General features: G+C 36.4%; 3 protein-coding genes across 4 annotated transcripts; 1 reads left to right on the top strand and 2 right to left on the bottom strand.

Annotated features, from left to right (window-relative positions):
- The first annotated feature begins 603 nt into the window (after window positions 1-603).
- LOC109243788 (protein decapping 5-like) lies at window positions 604-11,199 on the top strand. Its single transcript, XM_019410778.1, has 7 exons — window positions 604-998; window positions 3,252-3,352; window positions 4,931-5,002; window positions 5,174-6,034; window positions 9,994-10,185; window positions 10,339-10,449; window positions 10,549-11,199. Exons 1-7 carry the CDS (start codon window positions 803-805, stop codon window positions 10,690-10,692), a joined length of 1,677 nt encoding a protein of 558 aa, XP_019266323.1. The 5' UTR covers window positions 604-802; the 3' UTR covers window positions 10,693-11,199.
- A 1,006-nt stretch (window positions 11,200-12,205) lies between these two features.
- Window positions 12,206-13,983, bottom strand: LOC109243787. 2 transcript variants are annotated; one of them, XM_019410777.1, is made up of 4 exons: window positions 13,501-13,983; window positions 13,387-13,400; window positions 13,189-13,275; window positions 12,206-12,597 (listed from the first exon to the last, which is right to left on the bottom strand). In XM_019410777.1, exons 1-4 carry the CDS (start codon window positions 13,744-13,746, stop codon window positions 12,393-12,395), a joined length of 552 nt encoding a protein of 183 aa, XP_019266322.1. In that variant the 5' UTR covers window positions 13,747-13,983; the 3' UTR covers window positions 12,206-12,392. The 2 variants fall into 2 exon arrangements, with proteins under 2 accessions (XP_019266322.1, XP_019266321.1); XM_019410776.1 differs by having other exon boundaries at window positions 13,189-13,400; window positions 13,501-13,969.
- A 5,445-nt stretch (window positions 13,984-19,428) lies between these two features.
- On the bottom strand, window positions 19,429-21,912 carry LOC109243786. Its single transcript, XM_019410775.1, has 5 exons — window positions 21,595-21,912; window positions 21,433-21,510; window positions 21,086-21,167; window positions 19,834-19,967; window positions 19,429-19,751 (listed from the first exon to the last, which is right to left on the bottom strand). Exons 1-5 carry the CDS (start codon window positions 21,841-21,843, stop codon window positions 19,557-19,559), a joined length of 738 nt encoding a protein of 245 aa, XP_019266320.1. The 5' UTR covers window positions 21,844-21,912; the 3' UTR covers window positions 19,429-19,556.
- Window positions 21,913-27,500: the final 5,588 nt, after the last annotated feature.

Here is a 27,500-nt window from a genome sequence, read left to right as displayed (position 1 = left end):
TTGTTAAATATTTGATACGTATACATCTATTTAGTAAAAATATAAAAAGTTGACAAACATATTATCAATTAAAAAATTCTTATGCGGGAATTCCATTAGTTAACACATATTAATTATTTTTTTAGTTGTCTGACAATATTTTATCGTTGATATACACTTTAGGTTATCCAAATTTAGTAATTAAACATAAAAATCAATATGATACCTAAATATTAATAACCACTTCACATTCGAAAAAGATATAAGAATTTAATACATCTTAACATATGATATGAATATGTAAGAACAAAGAGATAGACGTATTTCAGTAACACTTGATAAAAAACTGATCATACAACCCATTATTTAAGGTCAATAAATATGGAGCACTTTCATATTCTATTAAAATTTATATCTCGTAAGAGAATCCCAAATATTTCTAGATATTTTTTAAAGAATTTTTTATATAAAATCTTAAATAATATATATAAAAAATATATATTTATATGTCGGGTTGGTTCGGGTTTTTTTATTCAATACCAAACCAAATCAAACCAAATCGAGTCGAATTTTTTAATCGATTTGGTTTGACTTTTTGGTTTGGTGCGATTTTTCGGTTCAGTTTGTACACCCCTATAGAAAGTAGAAACCGCCCTCTCTTCTCACAAAAAAAGTAAAATCACAAAGAGAAAAGCAAGAAAAAAGAAAAGACAAAATACTACTATCACAAACAGCCGAACATTTGATTCCCGGTTTCACACACACATACACACAGCGAAAAAGCGCCCTAAAATCTCCTTACATTTTCCTCTTCCGTCAAACAATGGCGAATGATTCCGGTATCAACCAACCGTCGTCTTCGTCGTCGACGGCAGCGGCGGCGTCACCATCGCCGTCGTCGTCTGCGGCGGATTCGTATATTGGAAGTTTCATTAGTCTGACATCCAAGTCTGAGATTCGTTACGAAGGAGTGCTTTACTACCTTAATCCTCAAGACTCTTCCCTTGGCTTGAAGAACGGTATTAGAATTTAACAACGCGTTTGTCTCTTATCATATTACTTATTAAATTATCCTCCTTAAAATTATTAATAATGAATAAATTTTCTGGTGATTTATTACTTATATTTATGTGCACATTATTATATCTGTCTATTTTGTTGTTAATTGAAAACTGGAAATGAATTATCGCTTAGTTTGGAAAAATATCTTAATGTATACGTGGTTTATTATTAGAAACTGGACAAGATATTGAATCGGAAAATTGAGCAGGTCAAGGGCCATTTATATAGACTTTGATCAAGTGTAATTGACGTGTGACACCTTAAATATCTAGAACACATGCACAGAACGTAATCCGAGGGACAATTTATCACCAGGTTATATTTTGTAGTAGAATTTTTGTACGCTAAGAATCTGGGGAAACAGGCCAGCAAATTTTCTAAAAACGGGAGAACTGAAGCATTAGTTTTGGGAATATGAGCACAGGAGTTGGGCTGATAGTAACTCGCTGAAGAGAGGGAGAGTTCTAATTGACTGTGTACTTCTTGCTTGGAATGGGAGTGGAGCTCAAGTGTTCCAAGTTTAGGTTTGGTTCCATGAATGATAAATATAGAGAAACAACTGATTTGCTTCTCCTAGGTGGAGTATTAGTTGTGTGCTTTTTGAGTGTTTAGTATGGAATGGAAATAACAGTGAAATTTAGCATTTTATTTTGGAAGTTCTTCCTATGCTTTATCCACCTGAGAAAACATAATGTTAGCACCCTAATGAAAGATAGGGAGAGCTTGAGTGAGGATGTGGAGCTGAGAAATTGGAATTTAGGCTTAGGTTTTTGATTAAGAAAGTGAAAGATAAAGAGATAATGAATTAACACTAGTATCATGGTTTGGATATTTGGTATGGTTGGAAGCTTGGAAGGGAAGTAAAAGAGAAATATGTCCTTTTCATTCAATTTGGGGTTCCTTCTCATCCCAACAGACATTGTTTAAGCAATCTGTTGGAAAGTTTGGGAGATGTTGAAGGATGACTCGAGGTGAAATTGAGAAGTTGGAAATTAAAATTAGGCTTTTGGTTGAGACACTGCAGAAACAATGAAAAGGTTTGAATACCTTGTGGCTCCAAATGTTTCCCATAGAACTTATTATGATACATGGAGATTGTGAGGGGCGTGTTCTCTATTATGACTACTGCCATTGAAATATTAGCCGGAATGGCTTGTTAATTCAGATTGTCAAACTGCCATTTCTGCTAAATATCTTGAAGTATTACAGTTTTCAGTGTTGTCAAATATGAAAGGCTCAAAGATGCCTCAAGTTCTGTTGAGGATGTAAACGCAAAGTGCTGTTAAAGCTCATTTCTTTAGTGAAAAACTGTGCTGATGAAGAAATATATGCGTCTATTTTATATAAAATGCAAGAAGAAATACTACTAATACAAAAAGTAATTATATGGACAAAGGAATTGAAGAAGCTGCAATTGAGTGAGTTATATGAAGTAAGAACAGTGTCAATTGACTTCAAGACCTATTTAAAATTCTGTTTTTGAATTTAGAAGTGATGCTTTACATTAAATTTCTATTTTCCTACGGACCACCTTTTGCCTGGTAATAGTTAGAGCAAACAGTTTCCATTCTAAGTATCTAACTTTAGACCATTGGTTAGTTTGGTGAGGTTGGCAAAATAATGCTTCTAAATTATCTTTTGATTGGTTCTTTCAATAATATAGCTTTGGCCCATTTATATGTCACACTTTCCTCATGGGATAATTTCAAATGTTTTGACACACTTGTGCAACCAATAACTGGTTATACACTATTGGGTTTAATCCTCCAAATTTCTAATCCAGTTTGATATCTTTCTATGAAAATATCAATTCCACAATTCAGGTAAACCTGAGAATGGTTTTTCGTTTATTACAAAATGTACTATATACTATGTATAAATATTTTTTTTTGTGTTACGATTACTGAAGTCTAACCACGCACTTGCATAAAATGGGGTAAATGGAGAAGTGTCTCCCTTCACCCTTGTGTGAATCACTGGTTTTCCTTGATGGAGTAAAGTTTAGTTTTTCATTGCGCTGCTTTGTTGCATTTCTTTGTAAATCATTAGTTTCACAAGAACTTGTGCATTACAATTGTGATTCCCTCGATAGAGGATTAAAATGATAATTTTAGAAGGGGATGCTGGCTGCATGTTTATGATTATTTCCATTTTGGAACTCAGCAATTATTGAAAAAAAAAACTTCTGTTGACCCATGTTCTATTTGCAGTGAGATCATATGGAACTGAGGGGCGTAAGAAAGACGGTCCACAGGTTCCTCCAAATGATAGAGTTTATGACTACATTTTGTTTCGTGGTAGTGACATTAAGGTACGTGGATATATTTTGATTGGTATAGAGAGCTTGGTTTTACTTTTAGTAAAGAGACTTAACGCAGTCAGTTAATGTGATGCTACTTCTTTTGATCATATATACTTATCCCCAAATAGCTATGCCTAAATCTTTTAATTTCTTATTTTTATATACTAGCACTGACTATTTTCTGGACCTTGTATGCTCTCTGATCCTAGCTTTTTTTTCTTGGGGGTTGGGGGGGGGGGGGTGTCTTAGCACACCTAACAGTCATCTCGCTTTGTATCTTTTTTTTTTTTCTTATGCATCTTCTTGATGCCTTTTTAATGATAACACCATCTGAAATTAGCTAAACTGTTCAAGCTGTTACATATCATTACTCGATGAGAAATCAATTATACGTTCTGACAGGGAGCTATTGTGCCATGTCATGTTGACTATGTCTCTTGTGAATTCACTTCATTTGATCTAACTAATTAGACTAGTGAGCATATATTCAAAATTTTTATATGATATTTCATTAATTTGGGAATGGTATTTTCTGCTGATACCGGACAACCTAAAGGGGATTTTGTGCAGAACATTTGTGCACGCGTATGTGTATATATGTTGATATGTATTGATTAATCAAGTCAATGGATAAAGTTGCACCAAGATGCTACCCGAAGAACATATTTGCATACAACATTAGTCTTACAAAAAAACTGATCCAACTATCTATACAAAAAGGGATCTTTCCTTACTAGTATAAATTAAACATGAAGAAACTCCTAAGAGAGGCTTTTCACATCTTTCAAATAATCTTCTGGTCTTCCTCCAAATCTTTCAAAATAGACAATGGTGCGGTTTTGAAAATTGGAACATCTACTACTAGTTAAGAGATCCTGTAGCTAGGCTCCGATTGGTCTGTCTTTTTTTTCTTTTTTCGCTTGATGGATCTGTGATGTGGCCACATTGGGTATACTACAACAACTGCTTCCATACCAAGTTAGTTCTTGTTGACTATTTTAATCCTCACTGTCTATGTTGTTCCATATGGACTTTGTCCGTGGCTTTGCTCATATTTGCCGGTCCCAGACCTAAATAGACTAAGAAGGGTTGCGGTAGGTTGACAACCAGCATAAACCTAGTCAATTACGTTGCTTCCATGTTTCATATACTTGCCCAACTTTTTTATTTATAAAAAAATATGGTAAAGTAACGTTTCATTAGAAAGCTTCCGGAAGATGGAACTGAGTATACTTGGCCAACTTCTTAATTGTATAAGATTGGAAAAAAGATGTTTTTCCCTTTGTTAAAATAACTCTCAGCTGCTAAAAAGGGAAAAGGGGTGGGGGTGGGAGGGGGGGGGGCATAAAAGAAAGGAAGTTATATACAAGAAGTCTACCTAATTTGCAAAAACCTCTCTGTCATATTTCCATTGTGTGATTATCTCTTTGAAGCATTTGGAGTGATTTCATTGCTTCAATTTCTTTGTAAATTTTGTAGTTCACTAATATCTTTGTGGTAACGGGTTTATTTTTTTAGGCAGAACATCATCATTTCCTCTCTTAGCCATTGCATGTTGATTTCTAAGAAAAATATCTTCTCTTTCAGGATTTGCAAGTAAAGTCCTCTCCACCTCCTCAAGTGGAAGAATCAATGGATAACGATCCTGCAATTATTCAGGTGCTTAATCTCCATGTTAATTTACAAGAGATGACACCTTAAATTTTCTATTGGTAAAATTTGCATGTAATTTATTCTGATTTTATTTACCCAAAAAAAAACTGATAGTAGTGCTAGAGTTTATATTTATTCCGAGTCACAAGTCATGTAATGCCATTTTTATTCCTGTAGTCACGCTGTGCTGGAGTCTATCCAAGCTCTTCAAAACCAGTTTCGCTGAATGGTGGATCTTTGACAGAATATGGCACTTACAAGGGACCTGCTTCCTTGAATAGTGTGCCACCTTCACATCAATCAGTAAACCATTTTGAACAAGGCAGTTCTGAGGCAACTCAATCCAACTTCGGTTCTTATACAACGCCAACTTACGGACAAAGACACAGTGAACCCGCAAGCAGTCACCTTACTCCACAGCATTCTCTTGTACCTGCTGTTTCACATCCAATGATGCAGGATTTGCTGCAGGCTTATCCACTCCAGGGCCCTGAGCCTTTCACATCAACTGTTCTATCAAAATCCGTAGCTCCAGTGCCTTTGGTTACCACTGCAAATTCTTTATCTTTAACTAGTAGACATAGTCTTGCACCCCAACAGCTTCCCATGGCTCCTAGTACTAACATTATATCTCCCTTATTAAATGTATCATCTTCAATGTCGTCTTTTGCGTATGCTCCTTCTGCATTTACCCAATCTGGTCAAAATGTGGGTTCTTATGCGTATGCTCCTTTGGCATTTCCCCAATCTGGTCAAAGTGTGGGTAACTCTGGTGCTCCAATCATTGCTAGAATAGGTTCTAACACTTCACCCTTGTATCCTGTATCCCCAGTTGTAGATTCCTCATCAGGTGTCTTTCCGCAGCAACCCCCTAGACTGCTAACTCCGGATCAGTTATCTCTACCCAGATTATCTGGGCAATTATATCCAGATCAGAAGGACGTTGGTGCTCTGAGCTCGGAACCTTTGAACCCCTCATCACTTACTACTCCATCAGTCCTAGCGCCATTGTTGCCATTTCCACCTGCTGCGAAGAAGGTTAATTAACTCTTCCTTTTTTATGAGTGGGTGGCTGATGTTTTTCCTGTAGTTATTATTGCCTATAATATAGAACTATCTGCTGCCCTTATGTAGTTCAATCGCCTTATTGTTTTTGTAGTGGCAAGTGTATTGGATATCAATGTTAAAGTGGTTGAATCATTGTTAAATTGATTCTGCTTATTGTTCATTTAATTGTTTTGAGACATGACTTCTTTACCATGTTCGTATCTTCTTTATTTGGGGTATGGTCCGTCTAGACATCTAAGAAATGTGTGATATGCTTGATGGTTTGATTCTATCGCTGCTTTCTCCTTTGCCTTAAAATTCAAGGTCACATTCATTTCCTCTATTGATGTATACATAGTTTGCTGCATGTTTCTGAGGGTAAATCTAATTGAATGACATGCCATGGCACAATAATGCCTTTGCTATAAACTTGTAACCTATTTTGGCTCTTATTTGGAAAAAGAAAAAATCTAGAGCTAGAACTTAGTAAAAATAAGGAAACTTTTGAGAATGTTGGATTGACAGTGCAGAGACGGTAGATAGAGTCTGTGGCCGTACAGAAGCAGTTTTTGTGGATTTAAGACGCAAAAGCTAATGCATCTTTCCACTCTTTGAAGCTCAAGTAAGCTTTTTATATAAGGCGTGCCTGCAGAGTGTAGAGCATGTGGTGGGTATGAGTAGGTTAGGACTTGGGATGAAAGTTAGTAATTTGAGGATGACATATTAAGGCCTCTCAAAGAGGGGAGGGTGGAAGGGATTATTTTCAGAGTATGAGAGTTAACAGAGAAACAATGGCAGAATAGCACCATCGAGTCATGTGAAAATTAACTCTGCAATTTAGTTTTTACCACCGGCAACTCAAGCTGAAAATTTGGAATTTACAAGGATGAAGAAAGAGATTTGGGCCAAAGGAACCAAAGAAATGGAACAAAGGGCTCGGGTGGTGGGGTGATGCAAGATCAAGAAGACCTAGAATCCAAGAAATTCAAGAAGTCCAAGAATCTTAAGATTAGGATTTCTTCTTCGTAAACATTAGGATTTCCTCTTTTAGTAGGATTATATTTGTAGTCCTAGTCAAACTAGGATTGTTAGTTGGTATATCCATTTCTTTTAGAACTTCTTTTCCTATTTTAGTTAGAATAAGCTTTTCTTAACCTTATTTTTATTCTAGTTCAATTAGGATTAGTTTTTCTTAACCTCGTCAATTTTACTCGGTTGTATGACGAATTAGGGGACAAAGGCGGGGACAAGAAGTTATTTCGGCTGGCCAAGGCGAGAGAGACTGGATGAAGTGAGGTGCATCAAGGACGAGGACGACAGAGATTTAATGGATGAGACTCAGATTAAGCAGAGATGGCAGACTTACTTTCATAGACTTCTGAATGAGGAAGGGGACAAAGACATTGTGTTGGTGATTTAGAGCACTCTGAGAGCCGCCGTGATTTTGGCTATTGTAGGCGTATTAAGGTCGAGGAGGTCGTGGGGCTATGGGCAAGATGAGCAGGGGTAGAGCGATTGGGCCAGATGAAATTCCGGTTGAATTCTGGAGGTTTGTGGGTAGAGAGGGGGTACAGTGGCTGACTCGATTGTTTAACGTTATTTTTAGGACGAAGAAGATGCCAGAGGAATGGAGATGGAGTACAATGATACCGTTGTACAAAAACAAAGGTGATATCCAAAATTGTAACAATTTTAGGGGTATCAAGTTGCTTAGTCATACTGTGGAAGTGAGGGAGAGGGTGGTGGAAGTGATGGTGCGGAGGTCGGTGTCTATATCAGAGAACCAATTTAGGTTCATGCCTGGCCGTTCAACTACGGAAGCTTTCTATCTTATCAGGAGGTTGGTGGAATAGTTCAGGGATAGGAAGAAGGATTTACACGTAGTGTTTATTGACCTAGAGAAAGCGTACGACAAGGTCCCGAGAGAGGTTCTTTGGAGGTGTTTGGAGGCTCAAGGTGTTCCGATAGTATACATTAGGGCGATTAAGGACATGTATGGTGGAGCTAAGACTCGGGTTAGGACAGTGGGAGGTGACTCGGAGCATTTTCTGGTGGTTATGGGGTTACACCAATGATCTGCGCTCAGTCCTTTTCTATTTGCCTTGGCGATGGACGCTCTGACACACCATGTTCAAGGAGGTGTCATGTTGTATGGCGTATGTTATTTGTTGATGATATAGTCCTGATTGATGAGACGCGAGGCGGTGTCAACGAGAGTCTGGAGGTTTGGAGACAGACCGTGGAGTCTAATGGTTTCAAGTTGAGCAGGCCTAAGACAGAATACTTGGAGTGCAAGTTCAGTGACGTGACGGGGGAAGCGCACAATGACATGAGGCTTGATTCACAAGTCATCCCTAAGAAAGGGAGCTTTAAGTATCCTGGGTCTATTATCCAGGGAACGGGGAGATCTACGAGGATGTCACACACCGTATAAGGGCGGGATGGATGAAATGGAGGTTAGCATCTGGCGTCTTGTGTGACAAAAAGGTGCTACCGGAACTTAAACGCAAGTTTTATAGAGCGGTGGTTAGACCGGCCATGTTGTATGGGGCAGGGTGTTGGTCAGTCAATAATTTTCATATCCAGAAAATGAAAGTAGCAGAAATGAAGACGTTGAGGTGGATGTGCGGGCATACTAGGTTGTATAAGATTAGGAACGAAGATATTCGGGCTAAGGTGGGGGTGGCGCCCATGAATGACAAAATGCAGGAAGCGAGACTTAGATGGTTCGGGCACGTGCAGATGAGAAGCCTTGACGCCTCGGTTAGGAGGTGCGAGCGGTTGGCCTTGTCAGGTATGAGGAGAGGTAGAGAGCGGCCTAAGAAATATTGGGGAGAGGTGATCAGGCGGGACATAGTGCGACTCCAGCTCATCGAGGACATGACCTTAGATAGGAAGGTCTGGAGGGCGAACATTAGGGTCGTAGGTTAGTAGGTATTTGAGCGTTTTTCTTCCCTGTTGAGGGTGTTAGGCTAGTTCATAGTGTCTTGCTTTAGATTGTTAGTGGTACTTGTTGTGTTTGTACTGTTTTCTGCTCTGATTGCCTAGTATCTTTCCATTGTTCTGATTATCGATACTGCATTTTTCATTTATTTTTCTGATTCTTAGGTTGCTGGCATTGTCTTTCTGATGTATGTGGTTGTTATTGTTCCATTGCCTCTTTTTCATCTCCTTGTGCCGAGGATCTTTCGGAACAGCTTCTCTATCCCCGTGTAGGGGTAAGGTGTGCACACTACCCTCCCCTGACCCCACATGTGGGATATTATTGGGTTGTTGTTGTTATAAGGCCTATTTAAAAGGCTCAATATGCTAAAATGACATTGCTGATTTGTTTTTCTAAGCTCTTGCTTCAAAAACGTGATTTATCTTTTATTTCATTCTTCTTCCTTTATTCTTCTTGCAATCTTGCGGGATTGAAAAACGGGTGGGTAAGGTTCTTTTTATCTTACATTCTTTTCACGTGAGTTTGAAGAATGCTTTTTTTAGTTATGTGAAAAACTTTAGCGAGGTGCTTTTGTTTTTCTCTTTTCTTTGTGCTTGAGATGTGCAAAACCTTGAAAGTACCTCAAGGGGGGTGGGGTGAGGGGGTGGGTGGGTTATGAACATTGATTTGTATGTGAAGTTAATTATTTGAACGAGAAGTATTAGCTATAGTAACCACTTCTACGTTCCTTGGACACCTTAAGATGAGAATTGCATTAAAATAGCTGCTGTAACAATTGTCGTGATCGAGAAGTTTAGGGACTTCAAGATCCATATCACTTCTGAAAGAGTTGCAAAACGAATGATGCTTCCTTAACAATGCAAATTACCTTTGCTTTGGAAGTTTCTTTGCTTTATATGGGAAAACCCTCTTGTTCTGCTTTATACATTTTTATGCCTCTGGAAGCAATTTCATGGACATCTAGCTTTTGACAATTTATTTTTTTATTTTTGTTAAACTGTTGCAGTTGCAATCATCTTCTGAGTTTACTGAAGAATTCGATTTTGTTGCAATGAATGAGAAGTTTAATAAGGATGAAGTATGGGGTTATCTTGGAAAAGCAAAACAAACAGCTAAAACAATGGACAGTGAGGACACTGGCAATGAGAACAAGGGGAATGAAGAAGGTCATGGCTTGGATTGTAATGCTGATCCCAAAGTAGGTGTCACGTTTAGCATGTATAACTGAGTTATCCTCATGCTATTTTGTATTATATTCCTCTTTACTAGCTCTTGAGTCATATTACGTATATTATGATCACCATAAGCATTTAAGTTTGACCATTTAATTCTTGTTCTGTTCTCTGTGCAGCCTGCCTATAATAAGGATGACTTCTTCGATAATATATCTCGTAACACAGTTGCTCGTGGAGGTAGGAATGGGCAGAATCGTTTTTCTCAGAGAATGAGGCAGGATACTGAGGTTTGTCTACCCCTCAAATAAGTATTCACTGGATTTTGACCAAATATTACAAACTACTGGTGGTAACGAAGTAGTTACTCCTTTTTGTTTTTCTCTCAGACTTTCGGTAACCATCAACAGAGGCCTTATCCTGGATATGGTGGCTATGGGCCTGGACATGGTGGGCACCGTGGTGGCTATGGTTGGGGAAGGGGATATAATAACTATGGCAGTAGGGGACGTGGTGGGTACATGAGGATGTAACATATTCACATGAGTCTTGCCCGGTGTCTGCTTATTTCATTTTCAGAAGTACTCAAACAAATGTCAGAGAAGATCTCCCGCTAGTTTAATGACATTTGCTGAGGAGTTCAATACCAAACTGCCAATTACTACAGATACAGGTGTATTAGGAATTGTTTTTTCATGGCTGGCTCATGTTATTTTTGGTCCAGTGAGTCAGTTTTCTCTGTAGGCTTCTTCATGCAACTATTTTTATGGTATGGGTTCCATGGGATTTGAGTTTTTTGATCAGTTCACTTGGTTCTGTTACCTAATTTACGCAACTTTTGCTCAAGGTGGATTGAGAGTCGTCGTACTCCCAAACTGTAGTTTCTTTAGCTCAAATCGGACCGAGGAAGTAAACTTGTCTTCTTATCATTTTCTTCGGTTTAAAAAATCATGTTCTATCTTAAACTTGTCTAGACAAAAATATCCTTTTAGTGACGTTTTCTAATGAAGGTGCACTAGCAGGTTAATATGTCGCTTTAATTTGTCTTGCATTGCTAGCTCTGTTGCTATCATTAATCTTTTGCTAGTGCTTATTTTGTGCGTGTATTATGGACCTCTTGGCAAAACGATGGTGGGTGAATGCTTTGCCTGCATACTTTGATATAGGTTTTATATTCTTATCATAGTGTTCGGAATTGTTCTGTAATTCTGTGGAAAGTCTATTACGGTTCTTTTTGTTCGAAATGTAGATTATTCTCAAAAAATGGCGGAAGCCTTTCAACAGTTCTGCTCTAACATGCTCACTATCTGTTAAAATTGGTTTTCGCGTCTCTATTGTCATATATATAGGAGGTCCGTGTGTAGACATAGGTTTTTGGCATTTAACGGTCATTCATTTCTAGCATCATTGTCTCATTCTCGATTTATATTGAATTTAGTCCTAACTTTATGTGGAGACATCTCTTGAAAAATATTCAGATATTAACAATACTTAAAGAGTGAGTTATTGAAATATAAATCTTACGAATAATGAAGTTGATGTTACGCTTGTTGAACAGGCTAGCTGCAAAATAGTTAATGTCATCAAACTATTAAGTTGTCTTTGAACTCTAAATATTATGTCAAACTGCAATTAAGCCTTTCTTTTCTCGAGTTCCTTCCCATGGGAGGGTGTAGGAACCGAATTTTGGGACCATTGACTAATGTCTATGCACACTTTCCTCTTCTGAGAAGGTGGAGGATTGTTCTAACTGGCCACGTGCATGGCTGATAGTAATATATTTTTCAAAGAATTTCTGTTGCGAGATTGCAATTTGATAAACACATCACCACCACGTGGGGAGGAAAAAAAGTGTGTGCATTTACTATACCGTCAGTATCCTTTTTATCCGATCACTTTATCTTACAGTAGAAGAAAACCTAGGCCTTTACTGTATTCTCTTTCGTCCAGTACACTCCCCTTCCTCCCCCCCCCCCCAAAAAAAAAAAAAAAGCCCAAAACCTGCAAAATAGAATATTTTTGCTCATTTGCATTTGCACTGATTGATATTTGTATTCACTTCTAGCTTTATAAAGTTGGATCTTGCGTGTTTTCTTTTAGGATTGAGAGCATTGATTCGATCTCTATCAGAAAGAATAAAAAACCTGTTGCTAAATCTGTCTGTGCATTTTGTATTTCAGTCCCCATCTTGTGTTTTTCTATTCATCTTGTTGAGGTATGTTGCCATCTTATTTCAACTTGGGTTCTTCTTCCTTATTTTCAAGACGAGGGAAACAAGTGTTGAGCTCAAAGTTACAAAGATCAAAATAGCTGAAATAATGTAGATACCCTCTTTGACTATGTAACATTCACCATCAACCCATCCTTCACCAAGTGACTGACTTTTGCTCATGCTACTGGCTGCCCCTATTAAAATTATTGCCGTTACAAAGCTGATCCTGCAATCACACCATAGGAAATATTAATTCCAATTATAACTATCTAATTTTGGAACTTGTTTAACTACTACGTAATTTATAATTAACTAGGCTTTCAGATTTCGGCACAAAATTTTCTGCATAGCTGTCCATGTGCTTATGCTCTTATGCTTTGAAGCTTGTCGAGAAAAAGAAAGCAAAAAGAGAGAGAACATGATACTGAAACATATGTAATTAAGATAATTCTTTTATTCGTGGGTAAGTATAGCGGCACATGCACTATTATTTCTCATGGAAAAATAAAGAAAGCTGAAATTATTTAAAAACTAAGAAATTTCGCTGAAGCAAATAATTCATGCGCATATGTTGCACGTTATGCTACAACACTCGTACGTTGGTATCTATCTATTTTTAAGTTTTTATACTAGTGAAACTCAAAAGCAAGTAAAAAACGTAGTTACTATCCTATCAAAGCAATATTATGCAATTTGATAAATTTTCCTTATTTAGATATGATAAAAATAGTAGTTCCAATAAATCAATAATTTTAATTAAAGAGTAGAGGGTTGTTTGTAAAATTGCATGTTAGAAATGGATGGATCGATCACCTACCATGAAAGAACACAAATGAAGCCATTAATAAGGGTGGGTTTTTTCTTAGACTTGGAACTATTTTCATGATCCCTTGAGAAGAACAATCTGCATATCAACAAGTTCCCAATCACTTGAGCCATTAATAAACAAATTAAAGCTCCAATTCCCAATTCAAAAGCCACACTTCCAGGCAAGTAACACAATTTCCCATCAAACCTGAGATCTTTCTTCTGCAAATTAAATACAAACACACATAAAAAAAATGATCAAACCAAATAATCCCATTGAAAAAGAAATGGTTAGTGTGTGGATATAAAACATAAAACAAACCTTTGTTTTCTTGAATTCAGCAACTATGCATAGAGTGATGGAGACAAGGCCAAGGGCAGTTACAAAGGAGACAACAATTGGGTATATGAATTGGTGCGTTTCCATAACAGTCTTTCCTTTTTTTTTTTTTTTTTTTTGAATGAGAGATGAAAGAGAATAAAGAAAAAGAGAAGAGGTTTCCAAAAAAGCTTGAAGATTACTCAAAGAATAGTTTGGTGGTAGCCTGAAGGGCTGCAACTTTTTCATCAAGAGATTTCATTTTCTTGGAAATATAATAAAGGCATCATTTCTTGATTTTAGTTGAGCCCTTTTTGGATCAATGCAATCTCATCCATGACATATCGACTAGTCAACTCCCAACTGTTCTAATGGGTTTTTTCAAGTTGTTGTAGGAGAGAGACATGAGAGGGTGGTGTTGGGGGGTCTTTATGGTTAACTGAGGATCTTTTTATTTCTTGATGAATAGGTTTATGTGGGGAAGGGCAGAAATTTAGGCTGAGGACAGATTTCTATAATTAGATAAAATTATTTCTTGACATAATAAATTTATTTCTTTACATAAAGTAGTTTGGGAAATTAAGGAGAACCCCGTGTTTTCTTCAATACAATAAAAGTGATTCCCTTTTTTTGTAAGAAGAAAATATGCAATAGAGTTTAAGTTATATATACATCATCAATATCAGAAATTTTTACACCACTAGATTACCTTATTATGTTATATGTTTAAAATTTTTGTACTCTGACTATTTTATACTCTTCCTTTCACACTTAAACAACTATCGATTCCATTCTACAAAAGAAAAAAAAAATTCTCAATTACAGATCAGATGAGGAAGTAGATAAATTGAACAAGGCAGAAATAAGTAAATGTATTTGACATATTGAGCTGTATCTGCCACTGAATGATGAAATTTTGCCAAAATGATCTGGAAAGCAAAGAGACAAAACGGAAAGAAACCAAAAAATATTGAGGAATTTGGTTAGATAGTGGAAGTGATTACTGAAATTTCCACAAGCACCAATTCATGGTGGACCCATAATTGGATGCTTACAATCAGTTACACTATTTTGGACCTATTCGAAATTAGACTTAAATGGGATTAGTAAAATGATTTTTTTTTCATACTATGATTTATGAACATTTATTTCATGGTTAAAATTTTTTAAGAGATTTTAGCTAGTGAGAATTGAACCGATGAGCTCATAATGCTTTTGAACACCTTGATCACTAAACCATACTTTTGAGGGGTGAAATTAAAAAATAGCCAGATTTATAACTGGTCATTCAAAAATAGTCCAGTTTCAAAAGAAATTTAGCCACTTTTCATGTAAAGATAAACTAGTATTCTTACCCGCGCGATGCGCGGATTGTTTCAAAGGAAAAAATGATATAGTACAAATATGTCTTTATTTCAGACTAAATTTAGCGATCACATTCTAAAGAATTAAATCAAAAAATAAATATATGAATTTCATAGGATTGTATCCGAGGGACCACCAATATTTAAGCACTAAAACATGATTAGTAGAGAAAGTTGGATAATTATAAGAAGCAAAAGCTAAAGTAGATTTCCCAAAATTCACTTCAAGTGCATATACACATCGCCCATAGTTGCACGGATAGTAAAACAATGATACAAAATCTCAACCAATATACACATCGGCAGAAACATTTGCCTCAGAAGAATGTTCTTTGCATGTTCATGTAGTAACTACCATAAAAATAAAGCAGAAAATTAACATATACTCGTCAACCATCATAACTAAGAAATATCGCTTATTGATTAAACTATAAATTACCAATGTTCCTTTTAAGATATCTCATAAGTCGATGAGTACGCGAAATATATATGAAAAGCATGTTACGAAAATACCATGACTCCACTATGTCCAGTCAAACCATATTAGAGATGCCAGAGTTCATAGTTTCCTATTTGCCATGTGATGTCATGCCAGCCATCATACTCCCTCGGCTAAAAACAGTGAGGATCTATGTGCAATAGGGAATGTATTTACCTGACCATGGTAAGTCAAGGGATTAAAATCAATATTCCGGGTATGGGGTAAGTATTCATTGACCAAATCATACGTGCTTAGATCAAAATTATGAAATAAATTTTGATAATTTCAAACCAATGTTCCTCCTATTTGTGCTTAGCTCAAATTAGTGTTTGCCTCCCTTACATTACACTTTATAGCTGTATCATCATACATTCTGGCTAAAAATTATGTCCTGTCAAATTTTGAAAGAGCAAACGGCATAACATAAGAGGGATGGGTGAGTTAAGTTATGCTTATTGGACCTTGTAGCTTCTATCTCTCTGTCAATCAATCCAAAATAGATATACATGTTTACCTTTCTCATTAGACCTTGAAGCTACCATGATTATTGTGAGATAAGTGGTTAGTCACTTCTTCTGAGAAATTGCACTATCTGAGCTTCCCACGTCCGCATTTGTGCGGCGTGACTCCCCCGTATTTCGAGCTTCCTCTAAAGAACCCAATGCTTTGATGTCGATGTGTGTATGTAGAAACACTCCTTTTATGAAATTAGACATCTACTTATCAAGTAAAGACGATAGTTAGCAAAAATTACTTTGCTGATGTAGAAAAAAAAAGATTTGAAACTTAGGGGGTTCAACAATTTATTATTTATATGCAGTGTATTCCAAAAAGATGTAGTGTATGAAGACTAAACTAATTGGAACAGAAAAATTACCAAGAGTATTATTTTTCTGTCAAATTCAAAAGGAAATCAATATATATATATCCCGTTTGGCCAAGCTTCTAAAATCAGCTTATTTGAGAAGTGCTTTTCTCAAAAGTACTTTTAAAAAAGTGCTTTTGGTGAGAAGTAGTTTGTGTTTGGCTAATTAATCAGAAAAGCACTTTTGAGCAGTAATTAGTGTTTGGCCAAGCTTTTGAAAACTGCTTCTAAGTGTATATTTCTCAAAAGTGCTTCTCAGAAAAGTGCTTTTGGAGAGAAGTTACTTTTTTCTGCTTTTCCAAAACTGCTTCTGCTTCTCCTCAAAAGCACTTTTTTTCCTTCCAAAAGCTTGGCCAAACACCTTAATTTTTGGCCAAAAGTGCTTTTGGCCAAAAAAAGTACTTTTGGCCCAAAAAAAAGCTTGGCCGAACAGGCTATAAGATAGGCATGTATAACGTTTTACTCATATATTAAAAAACCCAAACTCTGATTCCCACCTCCGCCGAACCTCAATTTTGCGATATCCCGATAAAGAAATGAACTAAATCGAAGAGAATATCTTCTCTACTTCTCTCGCCTCTTAACTATTTCAACATCTAAGTAGAGATATGCATGTTGGTCACTGAACCATGTCACAAACCCATAGATTAATTCATGGTTACATTTCACTTAGCGTTTCTAAAATATTGTACTTCACAAAGGATTTGTTTAAACATATATGTAGATGATCAAGACTTCCTTAAAGATCGGCAAAAATTGCTAGTGCATCCAGTACACGAGACCAAAGGAATTCGTGATTTTGGCTATAAGTTCAAGAATAAATCAATCATCTTAAAAATTAGTCTCAGTACTTGACTATCGACTGGAAAGAATCTACCCTTCTACACTTTTCAACTTTTGAATTGGAACGTAATGCTAAGAACTCGATTACTGTTGAACTTCTCCAAGCAACTTCATTTGATAAAGTCCTTTTAGAAGCTAAATTTATACGATACTTTTTTTTTACTCTTTTACGGTAGATGTTTCACTATAAAGACTTCATAACTTATACCTGAATTTTATATACCATCATTATCGCCAAAATTATCTTTTTACCCATTTATATACAAAATAGATCAACGATTAATAAATTTTTTACTCTAATGGTCTTATTACTTATAGCTTGCAACTAAAACAATATATAAAAGGTATTTCAGAGATGCTAGTTGTAATTAAAGAACATACCTTTCGTAACAAAGTTTTTAAGCATTGTTTATGATTCTGTTTGTGATATCCGCTTGATGTGGAAAGTGATTTTTTTTTTTCCATGGAAAAGGATCCAAAAAGCAGGATTTAATATGCCCTTTGAGAGACTTTGGAAGAAAGATGAAGTGTGTTGATGGTGGTTATTGTCAGATGAAAAGTGGGATTGTGGGAGTTCCAAAAAAGATGAGTTATGTTGAGAATTGAAAACGGTTTTCGAATTAGCCTCTATCGAGTTGTGAATATTAAAAGCAGTTTTAGTTTGCACAGTTTGTATATTATTATTTTTTTGAAATTCAAATTCAAATACTAATCTGTTAAAGGAATACAATTCCATCATGGAATAAAGATTGTTCATGAAATACAAATCATACAAATTACCTCTTGTAGTTTAGAATTGTTGTTTGATATGCACGCGATGGAGAAAGAACAAAACTATATACTGTAAAAGTAGAACTGATTTGATAAAAATGTGAAATCACGTTGCTGGAATCTTGGGCAGAAGAGTTCGTGGGTAAGGAGTTGATATCGTGGTGAGACATCGTGGGATTGAGGTGCCGAATTTAGAGGATGAAATTTTTAGGGCAAAAGATAAAAATAGCGTTCCCAATTGCCGTTCTTATTTCAAAATGTATCTATACTTATTTAATAGGAAAAATGTATCTATATCTATACCTATTTAATAGGAATGACTTTTTTTTTGGGGCAAAAAACGTAGTTCTTCTATAGGAATGACTTTTCTTTTCAAACTATATACGTAGAAACTGCTTCTTCTTTTAAAAAAAAAAAACTTCTTTTTAAAAAAATATAGAATACCTAATTAATTATTTTTAAATTATTAATGACTTTTCTTTTCAAACTATATACGTAGAAACTGCTTCTTATTTTAAAAAACTTCTTTTTAAAAAAAATATAGAATACCTAATTAATTATTTTTAAATTCAAAATTTAAAAAGAGAAACTAATTTTACCTAACTTTAACTAATTTGTCCTAAAATAAACACATGGCATTTTATATGTGGAACACTTGGCAAATTTGTAGGGTTGACTTCTTTCCTTTTAAGTAAATATAGATCTGAGCGAACACAATGTTCAAAACCCGGAAAAATATGCCAGTATATTATGCTGGAGTTCCAGCATAAGTATACTTGAACTCCAGCATATTATACTGGAGTTCCAGGATAAGTATGCTGGAACTCCAACATAATATGATGGAGTTCCAGCATAAGTACACTAGAACTCCAGCATAATATACTGGAGTTCCAGCAAGTATACCGGTCCAGCATAATATACTGGAGTTTGGAGCACTGGTGCTCCAGTATATTATACTGGAACCAGCAAAGTATACCGGTGCAGCATAATATGCTGGAGTTCATACATAGGTGCACCGAACTCCAGTATATTATGCTGGACCGGTCTCTGTTGCAGCAAAATAGTGGCTATTTTTTATTATCTTGGTGAACGCTGGCTATTTTTGAATGACCAGTCCGAAAACTGGCTATACCGTGCTATTTTGACGCTTTTGAGCTGTGTAAAGGGGATTCAAAACGTAATATATATATATAGGTAAAAACGAAATTTTGCTTTATATACACAATGTAATTTTGTTCATATAAAACGTTTTTTTATTTTTTTAATTCTTTTTGACCCTTCTGGAACCTAAAAAGAGATGCAAGATGAAAAGATTTAGAATTATACTTTGTTTCATTTTTGTTTTATAATTGACGGGCACGGTTTTAAGAAGTTGTCACATAAAAGTTAACATTACTAAAATAAAAATAGAAATACAAATAATAGATAGAGAATACTCAAATTAACCGCCTATTTCGTATTTTTCAACCATTTATACCTTGGCCTTAGCAATTATAGTATGTGTTTAGAGTTGGATAGGGCTTGAGACGTTATGCCTTAGCCTTACTGTCCGATCCTAACATGTTTTACATAGTTTCTCAAACGTTTTTATCTTCTGTCCAATGTCATCCACAGAAATAACAGGGGAATGTTATAAAAGAGAGTTGCCAGTTTCATTAGAAAAGAACAGATGGATGTTTATATTTTACAATCTCATCATGAAATGCATGCATTTGTGTTTAAAAATAGTGAGTTGTCATGGGTGAGTTTTGAAAGCAGATAGAGGCAGCCAGAGCAAAGAAGCTGAGAAGCAAAGTAGATCAAATGGTGAGTTTAGAACAGCCCTCTTGCTTTTGTCAAACAAGCCTATGGGAAGAAGCATCACGATAACATGGCCGATTTTGGTTTTTAGCCCGCTCACTGTAGTTATTTCCAACCATCTCGGTCGTTCCTGCCAATTATATTTGTTAACAAATGTGATGTCATCAAGACATTGGTCGACTGAAGAAGAGACTACAACATATAAATTAAACCTTAAGAGTGAACATGCCGAAGAGATTTGATCTATGTGGAGTTGACATGGATTTTCCTTTGTCAAGGTTGCTGATGAAGAGCTCATACAGTCCCATCCCAAACACTAACATCACTGTCCCTAATAAATATATATCTGCAACACAAATAATTAGTTAGGAACAACAAGTCACAAAACATATTATAGAGGCAAAGGGTGACAATGGCTATTCTGGAAAATTAAATCATCAGATTCTCAGATCATACAGAATATTGTTTAACAAGCAACAAACTAGCTGCCTTTTCCTCACCTCAAGAGCACATTTAAATTTCAAGATCAAACATGATTTTCTATTCCAATTTCTGTGGTTCCTTTTAAATTCATTCCCCCAGTGACGCTTGCATATCAATCAGAAACTACTTTTAATCCGTTTATATCAATCAACTGCCCCTCAATCCAATACTAGCTCACCTCTCATTTCTTTTTTTAATTTAATTTGCCAAGCGAAAAGAATGAGCGAAGACCAAGCCAATCACCAAATGAAAATGAATATATAGTTAAACATTAATCCACATAACCTAGGTCTGCCTGTTAAAGAGCCTATAAGATGCGACCTTTTATGAATTTGGTGGCAAGAATATAAACTGTTTCATTCTTTTCAAGTTGCTTAAACCACAGAGAAGAACCTTAGTAATGTGCAATCACATCTACTTGGCTTATTCTCCTTCATTTCCTCTTAGATCTAATAGTACCTATTATATTAATGCTTGAACTGCTCCTACTAGAAATAGGGCTACTCTTGGGAACAAAAGAATGCAGTCCCACTAGAAACATCAGATCCTTCAACCTTCGTATTGGTTTGAATATAAAGGTGAAGCATTCCCTCTACTCTACTTATGGAGAACACTTGCTATATATACTAGTAATGGCATTTTGTTATAGACTTAACTTTATTTATACTATCGGTATAATATCATTTTTGTTTGGTAACTACTTCCTCCACTTATAATGGTCTGCTATCCATAGTTTTCTTTCGTGTGAGTAAAAATTCTTTTAAACTCGTTTGTTGTTCTTGTGTTAGCAATTACAGAATAGCTTGTTTGTGAAACTCATAATCTAATTACATTACAATCTCATATTGTTAATTTAGAGAAAAGTTGACATCATCATATATATATAATGAGTGAAGCTCCCATGCATGAGGATGAGGGCAATGCGTCATCCTTATTAGCAATAAAATAAATGACAGAGAAAGGAAGATAAATATGACAGACCTAGAGCCTCAACGAGATACACAATAACCTTGGTTCTGGTTGCAAAGTAGGCTTGGAATGATTCTACCACACACGAGCAACCCTGTTTATGGAAATGAAGTCAATTTAATAACTCCTTACTTGTATTTCTGGATACTGATAACATCACAAGGTTAGGGGATCTGACAAATCTTCCTGCTAACACTTTTAGTGACTATTTAGGAATTCAAAAGTACGACGGCACCAACTTGAACTTGTGCCATCCATAAAGGATCCTCTGAGTAACAAAGTTATTACATAAAAAAACTGAATAAAGGAACCTCAAATATCCAAAAATTGCTTAAATACAAAAGGGTAAAAGACTTAACCTTGATAAAACAAAGAAATGATCCAATCAAGGAACCCCACACTGCAAGAATTGCGAAAAACCGACAGCAATAAATTACCTGCAAGAAACCAAATTTCAATTGTCACAAGAGATTGAAACATAATACAAATACTATATATATTCCAATTAATTAAGATGTCACCTTCTCTACATTTTTCTCTAAGTTTTCTTCAGGAATATGAAGTGTGCTTGAATCAACATCAGACTGAATAACTGGCGATGAAACATGAACTGAAGAACGGGCGCAACGAACTGAAATAGTAGATAACGCAACTGGAAATTCAATCTGAAACTGAGGTACTACCCATTTTACAGTTGAAGCTGATTTTGAATTCTTGCCAAAGATTGGAGCTTTTAGATTTGTAGATAAACCTCTAGTACAAAGTTTCATGGTGGACAAAGTAGTAGTGCATGAAAAAAACAAACAAGTACTATCTTTTATAAGATACTCGACATGTTTGGGATACTGAGAATAATGATATATACTGTCCTTTCTGATTTTTCTAAGTGGAAGAGTATTGGCCGCACACATGTAAACTTAAAGTCTTTTTCAGTTTGCCAATGACCGACACATGTAAGTACCCAATCATAAAATTTGTTACTCTTATCGTTTTGCGCAGAATGGGCTCCTAAGGGTATCAAACGGACAGGGTTGACCCGGTTCCAGACCAATAGGTAGGGGCCGGGGCAGGGCTGTCAGGAAGGGATTGTGCCGGGTAGGATCTAGGTACAGGATAATCGGACCAGTCAAAATCGGTAATGTCAAGTCAAGTTCGAACCGGTTTTAACCGCTATTTCAATTTTTTTTTTAATATAGTTGACCGTTGGCAATGGTTAGCTGCCATTTTGACCGTTGCCCAATTTTTTGGGGCATTTTTTCCAAAAATAATACTTTTAGTATTTACTAATTTAGCCCTTTGAAAAACTATAAATATACTCCCCCCCCCCCTCTTCTTTATTTTTTCACCAATCTCTCAATTCTCAAACACAAATTCTCAATTCAAGTTAAATCATGCTCCGTGCTTCTAGAGTGGTGCGCTCATATGTTTGGGAATACTTTGAGGTGGTAGAAGAAAATGAAGATGTTCGCAAAGTAAAGTGCAAGAATTGTGGTCGAGTCTTAAATTTTCGTCAAAAGTGGGAGGGCACAGGCTGTTTAAGGAGCCATATGAAGAGTTGTCTTGACCGTCCTCCAGAAATTCGTATTTAAATTGATTTGAGACAGCTTGTGTTATTTTAAAATTATTAGACTTATTTAAGCTTAATGTTTGAGTTTGTTAGATTAATTTGAAGTATTATTATGCAATGAAAACTATGAAAGCCCTTGAAGTTTGATCCTTAAATATCAAGTTATAAGTTATATTTTTTTTTTCATGTTCATAGTATTATCTTAAATTCGTAATGCATTTTTCAAATATAAGGCTTTTAAAGCCTTTGAAATTTATTCAAACATTTTTTTATACGTTAGTTTTCAATGTTTTACATTTTTATTTTGTCTTAATATAAATTACGTTGTTATATAAAAAACAAAATAAAAATAAATAAATAAATAAATAAGTAAGCCCCGCCCGACCCATTAGGCCTGGAACTGTTTCGGTTAAGTTTTGCACCGGGGAAGCCCAAAACCAGTAAACCCGGTAAAAAATAACCAAAAATCGTCCCGATAATGAAACTGGTCGGTTCCCTTTTCTCCTACACCCGACCGGCCCGACCTGGCCCATTGACACCTATATGTGTTCCTAGCAAAAGTTGCTACAGTCTCTTTGAAGAGAAATTTTCATAAAGACCTCCACCAAACTCGAACTGGCCATATGACCTTCTATTTTTTTTTCTCAATTTCTTTTGGTTTGAAAAATAGCTAAATAACTGGATTAAGGTGGCTGGGACCTTTTTAATATTTCCAAAACTTGTAAGGTCAGCCATTAAACATGGAAAAATCTTTATTTCTTTCATTTGTTCCGCCAATTTATCTTTCTTTTCTCTCTCACTCATGCACTCAACCATAATGGTTTTCGACGGTCTTCGACAAGAATCAAGCTTCGATTTTGGGTTGAATCGTCTATATAGGCCCGACAAGCACTGTATATTTACTCAGAACTTTGCAATTTTGGGTAAATCTAAATTCCTATTTTTTTGTTTCATACAACCGTGATTTGATGTTTATAGAGGGGTTCGTACATGTGCATTTGTAATTTTGATTTAGTTTTGTATAACCATATCTTATATGGCATGAGTGTTATATTTTAATTTTCGTTAGTTTGGCGATCTAACGTTATTAATAAACCTGTGGTCGATTGTCGTTTCGTCATAACTTTTTGCTGGAACTAGGGCTTGTTTTTATTATTCCGATCGTAATTTTCAAATTATTAAATGTGATATTGCATATTTGCATGAAGGTAACATGAAGAAGAAGTCAGTTGCTAAGATGATGATGATGTAACGACCCGACCGGTCGTTTTGAGCTCTAGCGCGTCGTCGGCGGTTTGGGGCCTTAAGTAGCTTCACTTTATTTTTTTTGAATTGTACGCGTAGTCTGAATCGAATTTCGGGAAGTTCAGAGTTGATTTGGATAAAAAAAAATACTAAATTCGGAAGCTTTAAGTTGAAAGAGTTGAGTAAAGGTTTGACTTTTGAGTAAACGACCATGGAATCGGGATTTGAAGGTTTCAATAAGTTTGTATGATGATTTTGAACTTGGTCGTATGTTCGGGTTGAGTATAGGGTGGTTCGAGAGCATTTCGAAGCTTATTATGGAAAGTTGGCATTTCGAAAGTTTAAGAATTTCTATAGTTTGATTTGAAGTAAATTTTGGTGTTATCGATATCCGTTTGGGGTTCCGAGCCTTGGAATAAGTTCGAATTATGATTTATGCCTTGTACATAAAGTTTGGTGTTATTCCGGAATGTTTTGATATGATTCGGACGCGTTTGTCGAAGTTTAGATGTTTGAATGTTGAAAGAAAGATTTTGATCATCGATTCATGATTTTGATGTTATTTGTGGCGTTTCGAGCCTTTGGATAAGCTTGTATAAGGTATTGGAACTTGTTGGTATGATTGGACGGGGTCACGAGGGTGTTTTGATGCTGCTGGTGTGCTGGTGTGCTTCGTGATCCTGAAGGTAGTCCCGCGATCGCGAAGGAGGCTTATGAAGGGCCCCAGTTTTTCTCTTCGCGAACACGAGAAGGCTCACGCGAACGCAGAGAAGGACCTGGTCCTACTTAGCGAACACAAGGACTTAATTGCGATTGCGAAGTATGCTAAGAGGGGGATGGCTATGAGGCAGAAGGCCTTCGCGAAAGCGAGGGGTAGAGTGCGAACGCGAAGGGCAGGGTCAGCTGGGCATCGCAAACGCGATCAAGCGGCCGCAAACGCGTAGAGTAGCTGGGCAGCTGGAAGGAGTTGGCCTTCGCGATCGCGAGTCTTTTTCCACGATCGCGAAGAAGAGCGGGCCCGGGAAGATTTGATTTAATACGGGATTGGGCTCATTTTTCACTTGGTTGGGCGATATTTGGAGCTTTTGAAGAGGAGATTTCATCATCTATTATGGGGCAAGTTATTTCCACTTGTTGTGAGATAAATACATGAGTTATATATGGATTTAAACATGAAATTTTATAAAAATTGTGGGATTTGAAAGAAAACCTAGAATTTGGTATTTTTTAATTTTGACCATGAAATTGGACATGGAATTGAGAATAAATTATATATTTGAGTTCATAACATTTTGGGTAATGTTTATCTTCGAAAATTTTCGAAACCCAGACACGTGGGCCCGAGGGTTGACTTTGTTGACTTTTAGAGCGGAGTTGAGAATCATTATAGTTTATTAAATTATACGCATTGGAGTATATTTTGATCGAGTTGTACATTGTTTGACTAGTTTTGTATCGTTTGGCTTTGAGTTGAGGTGTTAGAGAGGCACTGGAGCCGATTATGGAACTTCGGAGCAAGCTAAGTCTCTTGTCTAACCTTGTGAGTGGGAAACTACCCCCTAGGTGATGTAATTGTTATGTGCTACTAGTTGTGGGTGCTACGTACGCACGAGGTGATGAGAGTCCGTACGTAACTAAGACATGTTTATGTCTGGGTAGACTTAGGACTTTATCATGTACTATTTGAATTATTTGAAACTCATTATATATATAAGGCCAAGCCTTATCACCTTGAGTGGTTGGCAAGTTATTTGAGAAACGGTTAATGTTATATTCACTTTGTGCTCATGTATTATATTGTAAACACGTGTCTCGTAATTTGATGATTTCCTTCCTTTCTTGTGGAGCGGGCCGGACGCATCGGTGGTATAATAGATGCATCTATGGTTCGTGCCGCTCGACCCTAGGCAATGTACACATTATTCTGGATCGAACCGAATGACCTCGACATAATCGTGCGTTATATCGCTGGCAGTTCGAATATTCACGAGATTATCCTTCCACTAATGCCTGGCATTCTATATGGTACTCCTTATCCGTTTGATACTAGCACTTGACACATCTGAGCTGTTGAGGTAGAATACAAGACTGAGAAATTTATACTTTTTAAACGAAATTTTGGAAGATTTTGTAACTTACAGATTTAACCCATTGTTGCTGTGTGTTTCATATCTGCTTATGATTTATTATATTGATTTATTGGACCTCTAGTAAGTGTCGATATCGACCCCTCGTCACTACTTCTCCGGGGTTATGCTAGATACTTACTGGTTACGCATTTATTTACATACTCATGCTACAGTTCTGCACTAAATATGTAGGATCTGACAGGTTCAATCGGTGTTCATCTTGGCGCATAGGCATAACTGCTGAGGAGACTTTATGGTAAGCTGGATTCCAGGATATGTATCGTAGCCCACAGAGTCTTCATCGTAATATTTACTCTATCCTGTCTTATTTACATTCCGGACACGTGTTGTATTATTATCGTACTCCTTATTAACTGCTCTTGCACTTGTGACACCGGGTTTTGGGATTTTCTAGATGTTGTTTGTGATTTTGATTAACATTTACACATTTTTATTATCTATTCTATTTAAAGTGTAAGTTTCCATGATTTTAATGCGTTAATTTCTTTACCTAATAAAAATTCATGATTTCAAAAATAGTAAAATGAATAACTAAGTTGTTAGTTCACCGTTGGCTTTCCTAACGGCGATGTTGGGCACCATCATGACCTATAGAGGGTTTTGGGTCATGAAGGCTTGGTATTAGAGCACTAGGTTCACTTAGGTCTCCCGAATCATGAGCAAGTCTAGTAGAGTCTTGCGGATCGGTATGGAGACGTCTTTACTTATCTTCGAGAGGCTACATGGCTGTTAGGATAACTTCCCTTCCTCGATTCCTCATCGTGCGATATTATTATGTTGAAGCTTATGCCTTCGGTTCCTTCGTACTCATTCGTATGCGACGTCAGACACTTTTTTTCAATTGGGCACCGATGAGTTGTGAAAATGTTGCAGATATGGTACAAGATGTTTTCCCTGAGTATGCATGAGGACTATTATCGACTTCATGTGGAGGAGTATTCTGTCATTTCAGCCCAGTATTGATGTTGCCTATGGTTTCGAGGCTATGCACAATGTATTATGACGTTCATGCGTTGTTATTGCGTGGTACTTGTATGAATTGTAGGATGCTTACTTATGTGCCGCGACAATGAATGACTTGAAAGGGGAATTTCTTGGTGCATGGTTTAGAGGTTCAACATTTAACTCCAGAGGAGGAAAAGCAATTAGACTATGGATGTTCAGGCCTTAATTGACGGAGTAGCAAGATTGGATATTTTCGAACTTGGTGGAAATCTCATTTGTGATGTGGTGTCATTATCCTTGTTTGAAAGCATTAAGGCTCGTCGGTGTTATGGTCTTCTTTGATTTGCCTCCGGGGCAGGGTGTTATGAAATGGTGCCTGAGAAGGGGTTGTCAGGATGGCGGTGTGTAATGGTCTCAGAATCGAATTGGTGTTCCTGATGTTGATGGATCGAGACAGATGATCTTCAAGGAGGCCTAGAGTTAGTAGCAATTTATTAATTCAGGTGCTACAGAGATGGAT

This window comes from Nicotiana attenuata, unplaced genomic scaffold (assembly GCF_001879085.1).
Source record: "Nicotiana attenuata strain UT unplaced genomic scaffold, NIATTr2, whole genome shotgun sequence".
NCBI classification, from domain to species: Eukaryota; Viridiplantae; Streptophyta; class Magnoliopsida; order Solanales; family Solanaceae; genus Nicotiana; species Nicotiana attenuata.
The sequence above is the reverse complement of the archived record's forward strand: the minus strand, read 5'-3'. Positions and strand labels throughout refer to the sequence as shown.

What these genes read in the sequence shown, in the direction of transcription:
- LOC109243788 (XM_019410778.1), top strand. Translation starts at nt 803, where the DNA reads ATGGCGAATGATTCCGGTATCAACCAACCGTCGTCTTCGTCGTCGACG. An exon ending in TTCCCTTGGCTTGAAGAACG is followed by an intron (nt 999 to 3,251) that starts GTATTAGAATTT and finishes TTCTATTTGCAG; the next exon opens with TGAGATCATATGGAACTGAG. An exon ending in ACGATCCTGCAATTATTCAG is followed by an intron (nt 5,003 to 5,173) that starts GTGCTTAATCTC and finishes TTATTCCTGTAG; the next exon opens with TCACGCTGTGCTGGAGTCTA.
- LOC109243787 (XM_019410776.1), bottom strand. Translation starts at nt 13,746, where the DNA reads ATGAAAAAGTTGCAGCCCTTCAGGCTACCACCAAACTATTCTTTGAGT. An exon ending in CTGAATTCAAGAAAACAAAG is followed by an intron (nt 13,401 to 13,500) that starts GTTTGTTTTATG and finishes TTTAATTTGCAG; the next exon opens with AAGAAAGATCTCAGGTTTGA. An exon ending in TTCATTTGTGTTCTTTCATG is followed by an intron (nt 12,598 to 13,188) that starts GTAGGTGATCGA and finishes GTGTGATTGCAG; the next exon opens with GATCAGCTTTGTAACGGCAA.
- LOC109243786 (XM_019410775.1), bottom strand. Translation starts at nt 21,843, where the DNA reads ATGAAACTTTGTACTAGAGGTTTATCTACAAATCTAAAAGCTCCAATC. An exon ending in CATTTCTTTGTTTTATCAAG is followed by an intron (nt 21,168 to 21,432) that starts GTTAAGTCTTTT and finishes TTCCATAAACAG; the next exon opens with GGTTGCTCGTGTGTGGTAGA. An exon ending in TCGGCATGTTCACTCTTAAG is followed by an intron (nt 19,752 to 19,833) that starts GTTTAATTTATA and finishes TATAATTGGCAG; the next exon opens with GAACGACCGAGATGGTTGGA.